We start from the raw sequence: 13,433 nt of genomic DNA, 5'->3' as shown, positions 1-13,433 counted from the left end.
TGCCATACCAATTTTGGTATAGATACCAATATCGAAACGGCCAGGGGAGCTAAAAGTCGCAGGATGCCAAGATAGATAGCTAGATAGATACGGTCAAAGTTGCCGAAGTTCGTTAAAAAATGCTTTGCATTTTAAAGAAATGAGAGATAAAGGGAGAGAAGTAGGAGCGGGAGAGAAAGAACCACTCGTCGTGAGGAGCGTGGCGAGGAGTAAGCGTTAGTGTGTCTTGTTGCAGCGGAAAGTGTGCGAATAGGTTTTGTTGCCATCATTTCCTTTTTTGATCGTTTTTTTTTTTTTCAGCGGACGGCCACGCTCGCGACCGCACTCATCGAAGCGCGGCAAAAAGATACCCTGAGGAAGCAGAGCATGGCCAACGCACGCGCCAGAGTTGACCGTACTTCTTCCCCGTATCTACGCATGCGCTCGTCGGCTTGGCAGTCGTCGGTCAGCTCGACCAGCTCAACACACGAACTTCGCATCTGCCCCGATCGTTATGGGTATCCAGGCCCTAGGCCTAGGAAATCAGCGTCTCAACGCCCGAAATTGCAGTATTTATTCGACCGAAGAGTAACATATTGTTCACAGCAGTCAGCAAAGGTTCTACAAACATGGAGACTGAATCTCCGATGCAGGAAACCGTCTACGGAACGACCAACGAAGAAACGCACGATGTGATGTCCGAAAAGGTGCAGACGTTGGCTGGTAACATCTACCAGGAGTTTCAGCGTATGATCGAGAAGTATGACGAGGATGTGGTCAAAGACCTCATGCCACTGGTTGTGAACGTTCTGGAGAGTTTGGATTTGGCTTGCATGGAGAATCAAGAGCACGAAGTGGAACTGGAGCTACTCCGTGAGGATAACGAACAGTTGGTGACTCAGTACGAGCGCGAAAAACAGCTGAGGAAAGCCGCCGAACAGGTGATGTTGTGTTCATGTCACTAGAAAGTATTGATTAGTGTCTAATGTCTCGACATTGCTGTATTTAGGCAGGCAAAAGCGAAGCCCTGCCTGGAATCGAAAGGGCCAACTTCCGGTGTGGAGCGTTGTGAAAGGTTGGCGAAATATAGGTTCACGCACTCAATTCGTTAGTGAGCCTGGCTCATCCTGGAGAACGATCGAACAACATACTGCTGTACTAGTTCACCATATTTTGGGTCATCGGTCACGGACTCGAAGCGTCGGCAGTCGTTGAACCTGGCGGATTAACCATCTTCATTTCCGTTGCTAATCAGGGCGCTTTCTCTGATGTCAGCTACAAAACTTAAAATTGCCAATAAAACGGAGTTGTTGTGCGAGTGTTGTGCTCACGGCAGGCTTTCATCGTCGCACGACATTGCGTAGTTTGCATGCGGTGGCCAGCCATATGTGTTGTGAAACTGCGACAGCGTGTGAAACTGCGACAGCGTAATGGCCGTAAGCACACGGGCGCCGGCGGGGCGCAAGTCAGCTGTTCGACCACGCAAGGAATCTTGGAAGCCCCGTTGAGAGGGTGACCTAGTTTGTATTATTTGGTGCGTGCATGGTGCGTTACGATGTTATGCAACACCAGAATACAAGCAGTTTCTGTTCGCACTTTGGTTGTCAAGTGCCATTAAGCCAAAAAAGAAAGTGCCTGTGAGAAAAAAAAAAAAAGATGTCTCGTACTTGGGGACTTATCCCGCACCCGTTGAACTCCAAAATGCCGATAAAACACGTCGTCTTGTTTCATTGAACTGCCCGTTCAATGTGGCCGCAATCGCCCACTTCCCGTTCCTGGGTGTATCCTATGCGTGGTTCGACCGTGTGGGTTTCACTTTCTTGCCCGATGCGGGATCTATCGCGTTCGTCGTTTTCTTACCCTTGGTTAAATGTCTTTTTGGCTGCCAGAATGCTGCCATCTGTGTCTTGCTCTGCACCTCACTGTTGTAGCTCTCCTGGTATTCATTTGTGTCCACTGGCTGGTCTGTATGTGTTATGCCTGTAATCGTTTTCGAAGCTTGACTTTGCATGCAAATAGCGAGAACTGCGGGGATATCGGTCGGGATCGTGTGGACATTTAAATGGCTTGCTATAGTGTCAGCTGTTCCGTGTAACTGTTCACTTTCAATTTTTGTATGTTAATGTTGCAGAAACTTTTGGAAGTCGAGTACACTGTGGATGATGATCGCCGGGACCTTGAAGGAAAGGTTGAGGGGCTAGAGTCTGCTGTCCGCATACTAGAGCTCAAGTCAAAAAATTCGTCTGATCATGGTGTGTTTCACTTATCTTAGATCATAGCTGCTGCATTGAAACTTCAGTCATAAATCTTTTTTTAACATTTGTCCAGCTTCAAGACTAGAAGAGAAAGAGTCTGAAATGAAAAAGGAGTATGCAAAACTACATGAAAGATACACTGAAGTGAGTAGTCCTTGAAAAAAAAAATAAATATATCTATATTTGTGTTGTTTCCTGGTTCCCTATGTTAATTCTTATTTATCTGCTTGTAGCTATTCAAGACACACATGGATTACATTGAAAGAACAAAAATATTGTTTGGCTCTGACAGAATGGAGATGGCAGGGGTGAAAGGAAGGTGAGTGTTCGTAAAAAAACTTGTTTTGAAGTTATACTAATCTTAAAGCTGACAGTAGAGGTTTTACCCATTGTCTGTATCTTTCACAGTTATGCTTGACGGCCTGTTTGCAAAAAGCTTGGGCTAGGCTGACTTAACACCTATATTCACAAACATGCAAACACATTTAATCTCAGTGCTCGTCATTGAAATCGTCTTTGTTCGTCAACAGCACTGCATCCTTGTGATGACAATTGCCGTAGCAAAGTGCAGTTGCTAGAAAACACACCTGTGACACTCCTAAATGTAAAACTATAGCTCTGGGTTCGTCAGGGAGGGCAGTTAAAGGCTGTGACTGTTGCGGCCATAAGCTGTAACATAAGACACAACACATTGTCATGTTGAGCGGCTGTGCTTGATCCCATTTGGCAGGTCCAGGCAAGAGTGTTGAAAAGGGCAATTGAGCATAAAGACAGCAATCATCACGTCTAATATGACATGTTTTCTTACCCTGCAGTGTCCACTGTATCCTATTTAGTACCCTGAATTTAATGCCTCAAAAAAGCTAATAAACCTGTCAAAGCATCATGGAAGAGCAGTTATTTCATAATTAACATGTTATAAAGATGTTACTGAGTTTACAAATTTAATCATTGCAATTGATGATTTTTTAATTAAAAGTAATTTAGTTTTGCCTCAAATAAAATTTGTCTAATATTTCTCCTAAAATGAACTGTACTAGAAGAGTGAAAAGGGCGAATGTTTTCTCATATTTTTTCTCAAGGCATAACTGCTTTTGGGCATTACAGGCTTTTAATGATGAAAGCTTCATCAAGCTGCAATGTACAGTCAATTTAAAATCTCACATCAATCTCTCGGGTTGTGTTCTATGCTTGTGTCCTGGGTGGTACTCTTGTTGTTGGCATGTAGAGCGTGCAGTTTCAGGATTGACACTGTGGCAGATTCTAGTAGCTAAAGTACTTGACTACTGACCCGCAGGTTGCAGGATCGAATCTCGGCTGTGGCCACTGCATTTTCGATGGAGGTGAAAGTGCTGTAGGCTTGTGTGCTCATGTTAAAAGACGATAAAAAAACCCAGGTGGTCAAAATTTCCGGAGCCCTCCACTACGGTGTCTCTCATAATCATATGGTGGTTTTGGGACGTTAAACCCCACATGTGAATCATGTCAATTGATCCAAACGTTTACAAGTAATGCTGGAGTGTTGCTTACACTGCATTTTCTTTCCATGTGGCTGAGCAGCAAGATGGGAATGCACTTTGCACTCAGTAAATCTCCTGGCGGCCAAGCTTCCTTGGGTCTGTCGGGTGAAACCACTCCAGCTAAGACAATCCCTACATCGCCCGACTACCCAGATCTCATTTCACCTTCAAAGAGCAACGATTCCAATGCCAGCCTCAAAAGCGAAATACAGGTTAGTTTTTAAATCCAGCAAAGTGCAGTCTTTCATGGTTATCTGGAAAGTTGTTCAAATCTTATTGCTCTATGATTAACTGTTCTTCTCATGTTCAGACACTGTGGTAGGTAGGCAATGTAATCTCATGTATGTAGAGACTGTGATGGTAGGTTGTGCCTTGAATCACACAACTTATAATATGAAAGAATTCTTTTTTTTTTTTTTTAAGGTTGTAGCCATTTGTAAAATTTTTGTAGGTAAATTTAAGGACCCATTGCCATACCAATCAGATGGGCTTAGACAGTTTTCAATGTTTATAAAAAAGGAAGCAGATGGGAAGCAACAAATATTTAGTGTCTTTGAAGTTGCTGGAGTTACGCATACAAAGTGCAAAAAGAGAGAAAGCAATTTGATGGCCAGACAAACCGGTCATTGGTGGCAGTCTTAAGTATGGACCGACAGCTGGCTCAGTGCCTACAAAAACCGGCCAGACTGGTGTAAAGCTGGGTAGGTTGCAATGCTATCTCCTTTATATATCTTTGCTTTATAGCTTTTAAGCTCATATTTGTAATAGTCACTGTGAAGGCAATGTCTATTAGTGTGGCTAAGGGATGGTAGTATTAGCCAAGTACCATGTTTAGCCCACACCTCTATCAATATGTTGCCAGGTAAAAAGAAGCATATTAACGCGATAGCGTCAAAGAGCTCGTTTCACAGAAATTCTGATGTCGGCGTTGACATGGGCATCATTGGTTGTGAGCAAACAATAATCCTGTCCATGATCCAAAAATAGAAGCTACAAGTAAAATAACCAAAAAAATTTACAAATCTGTGTCAGGATGGAACCCAGGTCGTTTGAGTGGCAAGCGCATGTTCTACCTCACAGTCGTGCGTCTATTTGGAAATACCATGACGATAACTTCCTGTGCTTGAAAATGCAGTGAAAATTAACTTTCATGCTTTAGAAACACATGTGTCCTGTATGCAGGCTTCACAATACACCATGTACATAGTACTGCAGTAATAGTGTCTGGTACAAATGCATGTTGCCATTATGTGGATATCATAACGACTTCGGGTTCAAAGCCGGCCACCCATAACAAAAGTCACACATGTTATTACGTGTATTCTCTTAGGACCATGTAGTGGGTGCATATCAAGTTCGAGACCAATTCACGTGTATGATTGCTTATGGTTTGAAGCGTGCTACCCATTACACAAAATGCAGCCATATGCGAAAGCTTCGCTGACCCTTGCTACTTCAAATTTACCAATTACATTGTAGTAATTCACAATTTAAAGTTCTCGACTAACATTGTACAATAAAAGGTACACACCAAGTGGTTTGAAGCACACACTAGGGACAGGATGTCGCTATCGCGTTCAACTCTCTTTAAAAGGGCCGTGCAACACTTTTTGAGCATGGTCAAAGAACGCTGCCGATCGGTAGAAAAGGCTCCCGACAACACCCAAGCCAAATATTATAGCGCAGCACCCAGCCTGGAATTCACAATAAATGATCAAAGTCAGCTAAAAATTGCTTTCTGTTCTATCAACAAATGACAGAAGATGCTCAAAAATTGCTTGTAGAAAGTCCATCTATCAGCCATTAGCAGATTTGAACATGGTGCGCTCGGTGGTTGCAATGATTGCCGCGGGAAACCGCGACTTGCCCATGCGTGCGTGCACGATCACACTGAAAAAGCTGTACATTCGAGAGAAAAAAATAAAATAAAAAAGTGCTCAAGGTCACGAGGCGCGGGTGACATATTTTCTTTGCTCCTGCCATCCCTCTCTGCTTAGCTTCCAGTGCTTTCATCGGGACGAGAGAAGAGAGAATGCAATTGCTGCATGCGACAAATCTTTGCGACTCCACTCGCACTGGACAGATTCTTAAAATTTTTGCGGCGTTGAATTCGTAAGGCAATAAGCTCTTCCAGTGAATTCATTCCATGGTTACTTGAGAAAGTGTTTCGAGCCCCCTTGAAAGGTGAAGCTTAAGGGTCCCCCCATTTTTACAATGCTCTTGCTGGATATCTGAGATTACTTTGGTAATAGTCAGGATGGCCTCTTAGCAACAGTTTTCATGAGGATCATTGCTTTCGAACTTTTTTTAATGCTTGCGTAGTGACAATTCTAGTTTTAGGATTAGCCTCTACCCAATTAAAGATAATATGAGAGAGCTCAGCTAGTAGTCTGTTTATCAATTATGCTATGTTGGATAGAACTGAGCATTTTGAATAAAAAAAGTGTATTAATTTTGTTCTGTTTATCAGTTGCCTAAACTGTGCATTGTGATTATAGCTATGTCATTGTAGCAAGACCTTTGCAGAAACCCTTTTCATAATTGACATGGCAGTCACTTTCTTGTACTTTAGAGAAAGTTATGGATGCAGCTGGCATTGCTTTGGCATTGTCGATGAACAGTTAATGTGTTGCACCTATAATATGCAGATTTGTTTTGTTGCCATGTTTATGAGCAGATTTTCCTCTGTGCCTTGTTCTGTAGGAAGTTCACGTTGGTACAGTTCCTCCTGCTCCACAGGCAGCACTTGCTGAACCTAAGGTTGGCCAGGTGCAAAGTAGGTTGTCCATGATTTGTTATTTGTGGCGAGCATGTGGTTATGTAATGGGTGTATCATTGTGCCTGTAAGCTGCCTCCCTTGTATTCTTTTAATTACTACTTTTTGCATTAATACTATTTATTATTTATAAGTATCTAAATCTGTTTGGTGCCATTTTGTTTGCAGCTGTCAAATTGTTCTTCTGTTCAGGTTAATTACACTCCTTGGAAAATCATACTGCTTCCCTTGTATATTGCCATGCCCCTTTGCCGGGCTTGAACTCACAGACTGCTGCCTTTGTCGACGTCAGGACCACGTGACAGTATTATGTGTCAAACCCTGCATTATAGTTAAGGGTAGTGCAAATGGGGTTACAGTTTGGAATCATATACTAAAATCGCAAACAAGTTGCTTGCTGTCTGGAGAGCCTTCGAGCGCTCAATACCAGAGGGTGTGCACGTTTTACTTTTGAAAATTTGTACATTGAAAGATTTATAAATGCATTTCTGTTGCAACGTTCATCTTTTGCTGTGTTTACTGCAAGGAAATAATAACAAAGATTGTGAAAGTTATTCTGCGTGCATCTTTTATTTTTCTGTTTCCCTTCTTTAGAAAGTGGTTGGGTGGATGGTTTCAGCACGGACATGTCCATGTCGGAAACAACATCACTCACTCCTGAAGTGGAGGACATTGAGGACATTACTCATGATGATGAAGTTGGTGTTGACAAAACAACAGTGCACAGGTAAAGTGTGCAAGTTCGCATGAAAGAGACAGGCGTAAAAGCTTTCTTGGTTGTACCACGCAACATCCTTGCTCTGGGTTCTACTAGTAAAGTATGTCAATTTTAAAGGGACATTAAAAAGAAAATGACTTGGTTTAGATTGACAAACTTCTCTCTGAGAACGTTAATTCCATATGTCTCATTATCATAAGTTTATTATTAGCGGAGAAAATCAAGGTTGAAGTTTCATTTTTAAATTTCATGCTGAAATGTCCACGTAGGACATTGAAAAATTCAAAATTTATTTTTCGTATTTTTGCGACATTGGCTTGATGAAATTTTTTAAAACTTCATATTCTTGGGTCGATGGCAGCCACAGATGACAATGTGCTTCATTTTTAAAGATTCGAAACTACGTAGAACCCAGTAGACACCTTCAAAACCTATGACATAATGACATTTGGTGCGGGCATCTCAAGGTGGTGTCTTTACCTGCATTTCCTTTTTGCATATTTTGCCGCTCATCATAGTGGCATTTTCGGGATTGTGAATTTGTACTTTACTAGTACGTGAAAAATGGTTTTGCTTTTTAGTGTTTCTTTAAAGGTGCTACCTCATAAAATGGGATTTTGATCACACCATAGAAAAAGGTGGCATTCAAATTGGATCAGGAAAGCTTTAAAAAAAAAACAGAATACTAAACCCCTCCAGATTATCTGTGGAGTACAGGATATATATTGGGGTTTTTGATAGAATCATGTGTTTGTAACATCCGAGTTTCAACAGTGGAAGGGCAATGCTACAAATTTTTTTGCATTATGATTAGAGGCCTGTGCAATTGTACAATGTTTGTAAGGTGTATTGAAAGAGGCCAGCCTGGCCGCGGTAAGTCAAAGGGGACAAAGAACGTCACATGAAGGGCTTCATACGGTAGACATGGACGGCCTCAGTTGTTCAATAAAGGGAGTCTGCTGAGGCTAAAAGGGGCGTCATGCGATAGTTCACTGGTGAAGTCTCTTCGAGAACTGTGTACGGTCCTATAAACCGTGGCTGAAATTTGTCGCACAAACCAGGTGGGCGAAGAGGCATCAAGAGGAGCACTTTGTCTCCAGGTCGAAAGGATACAACACGATGTTATTCTTCGTAAACTGGCTTCCTCTCTTGCTCTGTGGCTTCAGTATTCATACGAGCACGTTGGCGACACTGGGCTAGTCGTGAAATGTACTACTCAGAAGCGAATGGAGATGGATTCATGTTGCATTGCTGGTAAAAAAAGAAACGTCCAGAAAGTACGTAGGGGAGCTTCCGTAAACTAGGTAAAACGGGGGGTAGCCACATGTCCGCTGAATAGCCGTATTGTAGGTGAAAGATTTGTATGGTAGAACAGCGTCCCAGTTACAGTGGTCTGGTTGAATACAGGCGGCGATCATGTCAGCGAGAGGGCGGTGGAATCGCTCAGTCAAGTCGTTAGTCTGGGATTGATAACTAGAGGTGGTCCTGTGAGTTGTGCCGGAGGCACGAAGAAGCTCGCTCACTAGTTCCAAGAGGAAGGCTTTTTCACGATCACTGAGCAAAACACGTGGACCACCATGGCTCAGCATAATGGCTAGGAGGATGAAATTGATAATTTCTGAAGGGGGTTGATAAGGGGGTTGAAATTGATAATTTCTGAACAGATGCCGTCGCGGCGTAGCGCGTTCAATGATCAACAACTGTCACTATCCACCGGTTTCCAGCAGCACTGACGGGAAGGAGGCCATACAAATTGATGCCTACAACTTCAAATGGTGTTGCTGGGCATGGAAGAGGCTGCAGTGCACGAGCAGCAGCAGATGTGGGTAGTTTTCAACATTGGCAGATAGTACAGGAGCTGACATATCTAGCTATACTAGGGGTAATGCCAGTCCAATAAAACTGACTTCGAAGGCGATCGTAGGTTTTATGGTAACCAAGGTGACCAGCAGCTGGATCGTCATGAAGTGCTCTGATGACGTGTAACCGAAGAGATTGGGGTAGAACGGAAAACCAGCTTTGATCCTCAGGATGGTAAATTGGGCGGTACAGTATCGAGTTGTATATCTTAAATTGCAAGAGTTGGCGATGGACCTTCGCATTTTGTGGATGGGAATCGCTTGTGAGGTAGCCTATAATACTCCGACAGTACGAGTCAGCCATATGGCGAGAAAGAAAATCTTGCTCGTCGTTCGAAGGCAGCTGGCCTATAGAGGCCAGAGAGGGAACTGCTGTAAATGTGGACCTCGAGTGTGTGTTGTGCAAAGTGATCAGCGAGAAAGAGCGTTGGCGTCGCTATGCTTTTTGCCAAACTTGTAGATTATGTCAAAGTCATACTCTTGAAGGCGTAGAATCTAGCGGCCGGGGCGTCCCGACAAGTTCTTCAGTGTCGAAAGCCAACAAAAAGCGGGGTGGTCAGTGACGATGGTAAAATGGTTGCTGTGTAGATAGGAACCAAACTTCTGCTCTGACCAAATGACGGCAAGGCACTCCCGCTTAATGATCAGTAGTTCCTCTCAGCTGCCGAGAGGACACGGCTGCCGTGTGCAATCACTCGCTTCCGCGAAGAGTTGTCGCATTGCAAGAGCACGGCTCTTAAACCACGGCCGCTGGTGTCTGTGTGCAGAAGGTTCGGTGCGTCATTGTCAAAATGGAAAAGTACAGGGTCGGTCGTGAAGGCACTCTTCAGCATGTCGAAAGCGAATTCACATTCCTGAGACCACTCAAAGGGCATACCAGAAGCAAGTAGCTTATGGATTGGTGCAGTTACGGAGGCAAAGTTCCGTATGAATTGCCGAAATTAAGAGGTGAGAGCAAGGAAACTTCGCAAGTCTTTTGGCTTATCAGGGTGAGGGAAGCGAAGCACCACAGCAGTTTTCTGAGAGTCAGGGTGAATTCCATCCTTACTCACGACATGACTGAGGACCTTAATAGATCTGCTAGCAAAATGACACTTCTTGGTGTCAATTTGAAGACCAGCGCCGGCAAGACAAGTTAAGACTTAGTCCAATCATTGCAGATGTCGAGGAAACGTCGATGAAAAGACAACAATGTCATCGAGGTGACATAGGCAAGACTTCTATTTCAGTCCATGCAGAACGGTGTCAATCATGCGCTCAAAAGTTGCGGGCGCATTGCATAGACCGAAAGGGATAACACTGAATCTGTATAGGCCATCCAGGTTTGCAAATGACGTTTCGATGAAAAATCGTACAGAACCATCTTGCTTATGCACAAGAACAATGGGAGACAAGAAAGGACTGGTTGAGGTTCGAATTATTTCCTGTCGCAGCATGTCGTCTACGCTTTCTTGAATTATTTTCCTCCGTTCTGCTAGAGACACACAATACAAGCGGCGGTGCACAATGAATCTTTCGTCGGTCTTAATACGATGTGCTGCAGCGGTAGTAAAAGGTCGATGAATACGCGTCAAAAGAGTTTGTGTGCTTTTCCAACAAAGCAAGCAGCTGCTGCTTCTGCGAGTCTCTGAAATCTCTGCTGATGGCTGCTGTAAAGCCGAGAAAGCAGCATGATCAGCAGAATGGTCGTTGGTGGAGACAGGGTTAAGAGGCACGACGCACACAAGCTCCAGATCGGCAACACAGGCCACAGTGGTGCCCTGCGAAAGTAAAATTTTAGCTGGCGTGTCGCTCGTAGCACCCATGACAGCTGATCGATTGTGGAAGCGAGCCACGCTTGGTGCGAGAACTATGCCTTTACTAAGACAACTGGGTGACAGGGTGACCAAAATGTCACCAGACTCAACATTGTTAGGCAAAACCGTTATTAATTGCTGTTTTCATGGTGGTAGCTCGACGTCTGCAGCAGCCATAAGTCGAAGTGGCCTGTAGATTTCATCGTTGAGCAAGTGGTCTGTGTTGGTAAAATGTACTGTGCGCTGTGCGTGTTTGATGCCTGGGTGTGTGTGTGTGAGTGATTGTGTCGTGTGGTTGCGCATGAATTAAATTTTAGAAGTACTTTTGTCCACAACAAATAGCCGTGGAAGCAGAAGCAAGGCAGCCGGAGCCTGAAATGAGTTGGTTAGAGCATGGGGATAGTACAGCGAACTCTATATAGTGAAGAATGTTGTTGATTAGCACACAGGCAGTGCAGAGAGCGGAAGGGGGAATTGCAGTTTTCTGGGCTATAACCAGCGTAGGTCCATTGTAAGGCGTCGTGACTTTTCCAAGACGGGCACACAAATCAGCACGAATAACAGAATATGGAGCCCCAGTGTCTACCAAAACATCAATGTGCACTCCCTCAAATGTGACCGAAATCATATTGTGAGGGCGCTCTGGAGGAATTTCAGTCCTGTGTTGAAATGCAGTTTTTCTTGCGAAAACTGCATCACTTAGTTTTTCCAGACGATGGTCAGAGGAGAGGGAGGCAGGCTGAAGCGGAGACGAGGAGATGGTAGGGCAATGGTGAACAGCGTCTTGTTGACCGATGACTATTGTGAATCTCACGCGATGTGGGCAGAGATGGAGGCTGACGAGGAGGTGAGGAATAATGGCCCTGGTAAAAGGCTTCTCCGATAAACTCCTGTTCGCGCATGTCGTACTCTCGACGCTCGTCTTGCTGGTTCTTGCGGCAAAAGCACGAGATGTGTTCGCGATAGCCACAATAATAGCATGTAGGGTGAGTCGATCGCCAAGGAGGGTAGTAGCTGTCATTAGCCGTACCAGGAGAGAGAGCGGACAGATGGCCAGATGAGGACTCAGGCGGCGATGATGGAAAGCTCATGCGAAAAGTGGCAGCAATCCATGCGTACGTTAGTGGTGGCAATGTCAAGTTGACGATGCGTAATGGCGTGGCGGCGCCATGTTTGTGCTGTGACATATTTCCGGACACTGGAGCCAAGCGCCGACCTGAACGAAGCTCCAAGAGGTAGGAGTGGTCGAGATGACGACGCGGGATCAAAGAGCAACTTCCACCACGTATGAGGTCTTGGTTTGGTTGATGATGATTGATATGTGAGGTTTAACGTCCCAACACCATTATCAGAGATGCCGTAATGGAGGGAGAGGTCTTGGTTTGGATGACCTTTATTTGGCGCAAGGAGCCGGCAGCGGACAGCTACAATGACCCAAGAATGAAGATGCTTATATGTGACAACGATGATGATGCATGGCCAACACATGGTAGTGATAATAATAATGTACAGATGAAGGGGATGGGTATACTAAGTGCCCACAGTACGTACTTTCCTTGCAAAGTAATCTTGCAGTTGAAAAATAGGGACCTTAGCAAACACTAAAAAGTATGTCAGTTACTGATTACTGTGAATTACTGCTAGTATTTGGCTCATGCATTCTTGTTGCAGAGGTTTGTTGGCATTCTGTTCTATGTTCAAGTATTTTTTATTCAAGTATTAAAGAATTAACTCATTATTTTCAAAAATTTATTCTGTTTGATGATGATTTGCCTTCCAAAATTGTGGCATTTACCTGCATCTTCACAATTGAGGCCAAGAGTTTTTTTCGCCGTGTTTCATAATCTGGCTATATCTGGTGGATTAGCTTTTCTTTTGCAAGTTGTTAACTCTACATGTATGCGAACTTGTCATGCTGTTCTCCTTAAACTGTATCATAGGCTTTGATGTTGGGTATCTGTGCCATTATGATATGGTCAAGGCATTATGAAAAAGCCTTGTTGAAATACTATGAGGCAGCTTCCCACAAGTACCATTCATCTAATTTAAATGTACTTGATGAGGGCAACAAAGCTTGTCTTGCTTTGTTAGTAGAAACCAGTAGTAAAGTATGGACAGCAGTGGCCATACAAATACTCAGCAATCAACTGTGAAAGGCATCTGCAGCGTTTGCTTAGTTCTCTACTGACGCTGTTTTACATACAGCACATAGGGTCCACAATCATTGTTATAATTTTTACCAAAGGTTTTAGTCGAACTGACTTGTTACGTCCATCCTTTTGCTAATGTGAATGACAAAGCATTAAAATTGTCGCTGCGTCAGCTTATATATATTGTAAAGGGGGTTATTTTTTAGGAAATTTGTTGCGTGAGTGGCTTACAAAGACACATGCGCCTAGGGATGCCGACATTACTTAAATAATGCAAGCATATAATTGTATTTGGTAATGTTGGTGGTAACTATCAGGAAATGATGTTTTAGCAAAAGTCATAGATGCCAGTAATGTTTGTAATGCTTACATACCTTAGC

The 13,433-nt window shown here is 43.7% G+C and overlaps 1 protein-coding gene across 11 annotated transcripts in view; it reads left to right on the top strand.

Moving 5' to 3' along the window:
* Window positions 1–437: 437 nt before the first annotated feature.
* The window catches only part of syd (JNK-interacting protein syd), an 83,485-nt gene continuing 70,489 nt past the window's right edge, over window positions 438–13,433 (top strand). For all 11 annotated transcript variants that reach the window (XM_075882220.1, XM_075882217.1, XM_075882219.1 and 8 more), the window contains exons 1-7: window positions 438–920; window positions 2,111–2,231; window positions 2,308–2,378; window positions 2,468–2,553; window positions 3,795–3,966; window positions 6,458–6,530; window positions 7,125–7,257. In XM_075882220.1, the coding sequence (XP_075738335.1) occupies window positions 609–920; window positions 2,111–2,231; window positions 2,308–2,378; window positions 2,468–2,553; window positions 3,795–3,966; window positions 6,458–6,530; window positions 7,125–7,257 (968 nt within the window). In that variant the 5' untranslated portion in view covers window positions 438–608. The remainder of the gene's footprint in view (window positions 921–2,110; window positions 2,232–2,307; window positions 2,379–2,467; window positions 2,554–3,794; window positions 3,967–6,457; window positions 6,531–7,124; window positions 7,258–13,433) is intronic.

Source organism: Rhipicephalus microplus, chromosome 2 (assembly GCF_043290135.1).
Source record: "Rhipicephalus microplus isolate Deutch F79 chromosome 2, USDA_Rmic, whole genome shotgun sequence".
Lineage (NCBI taxonomy): Eukaryota > Metazoa > Arthropoda > Arachnida > Ixodida > Ixodidae > Rhipicephalus > Rhipicephalus microplus.
Note: the sequence above shows the minus strand (reverse complement) of the source record. Positions and strands in the feature narration are given on the sequence as shown.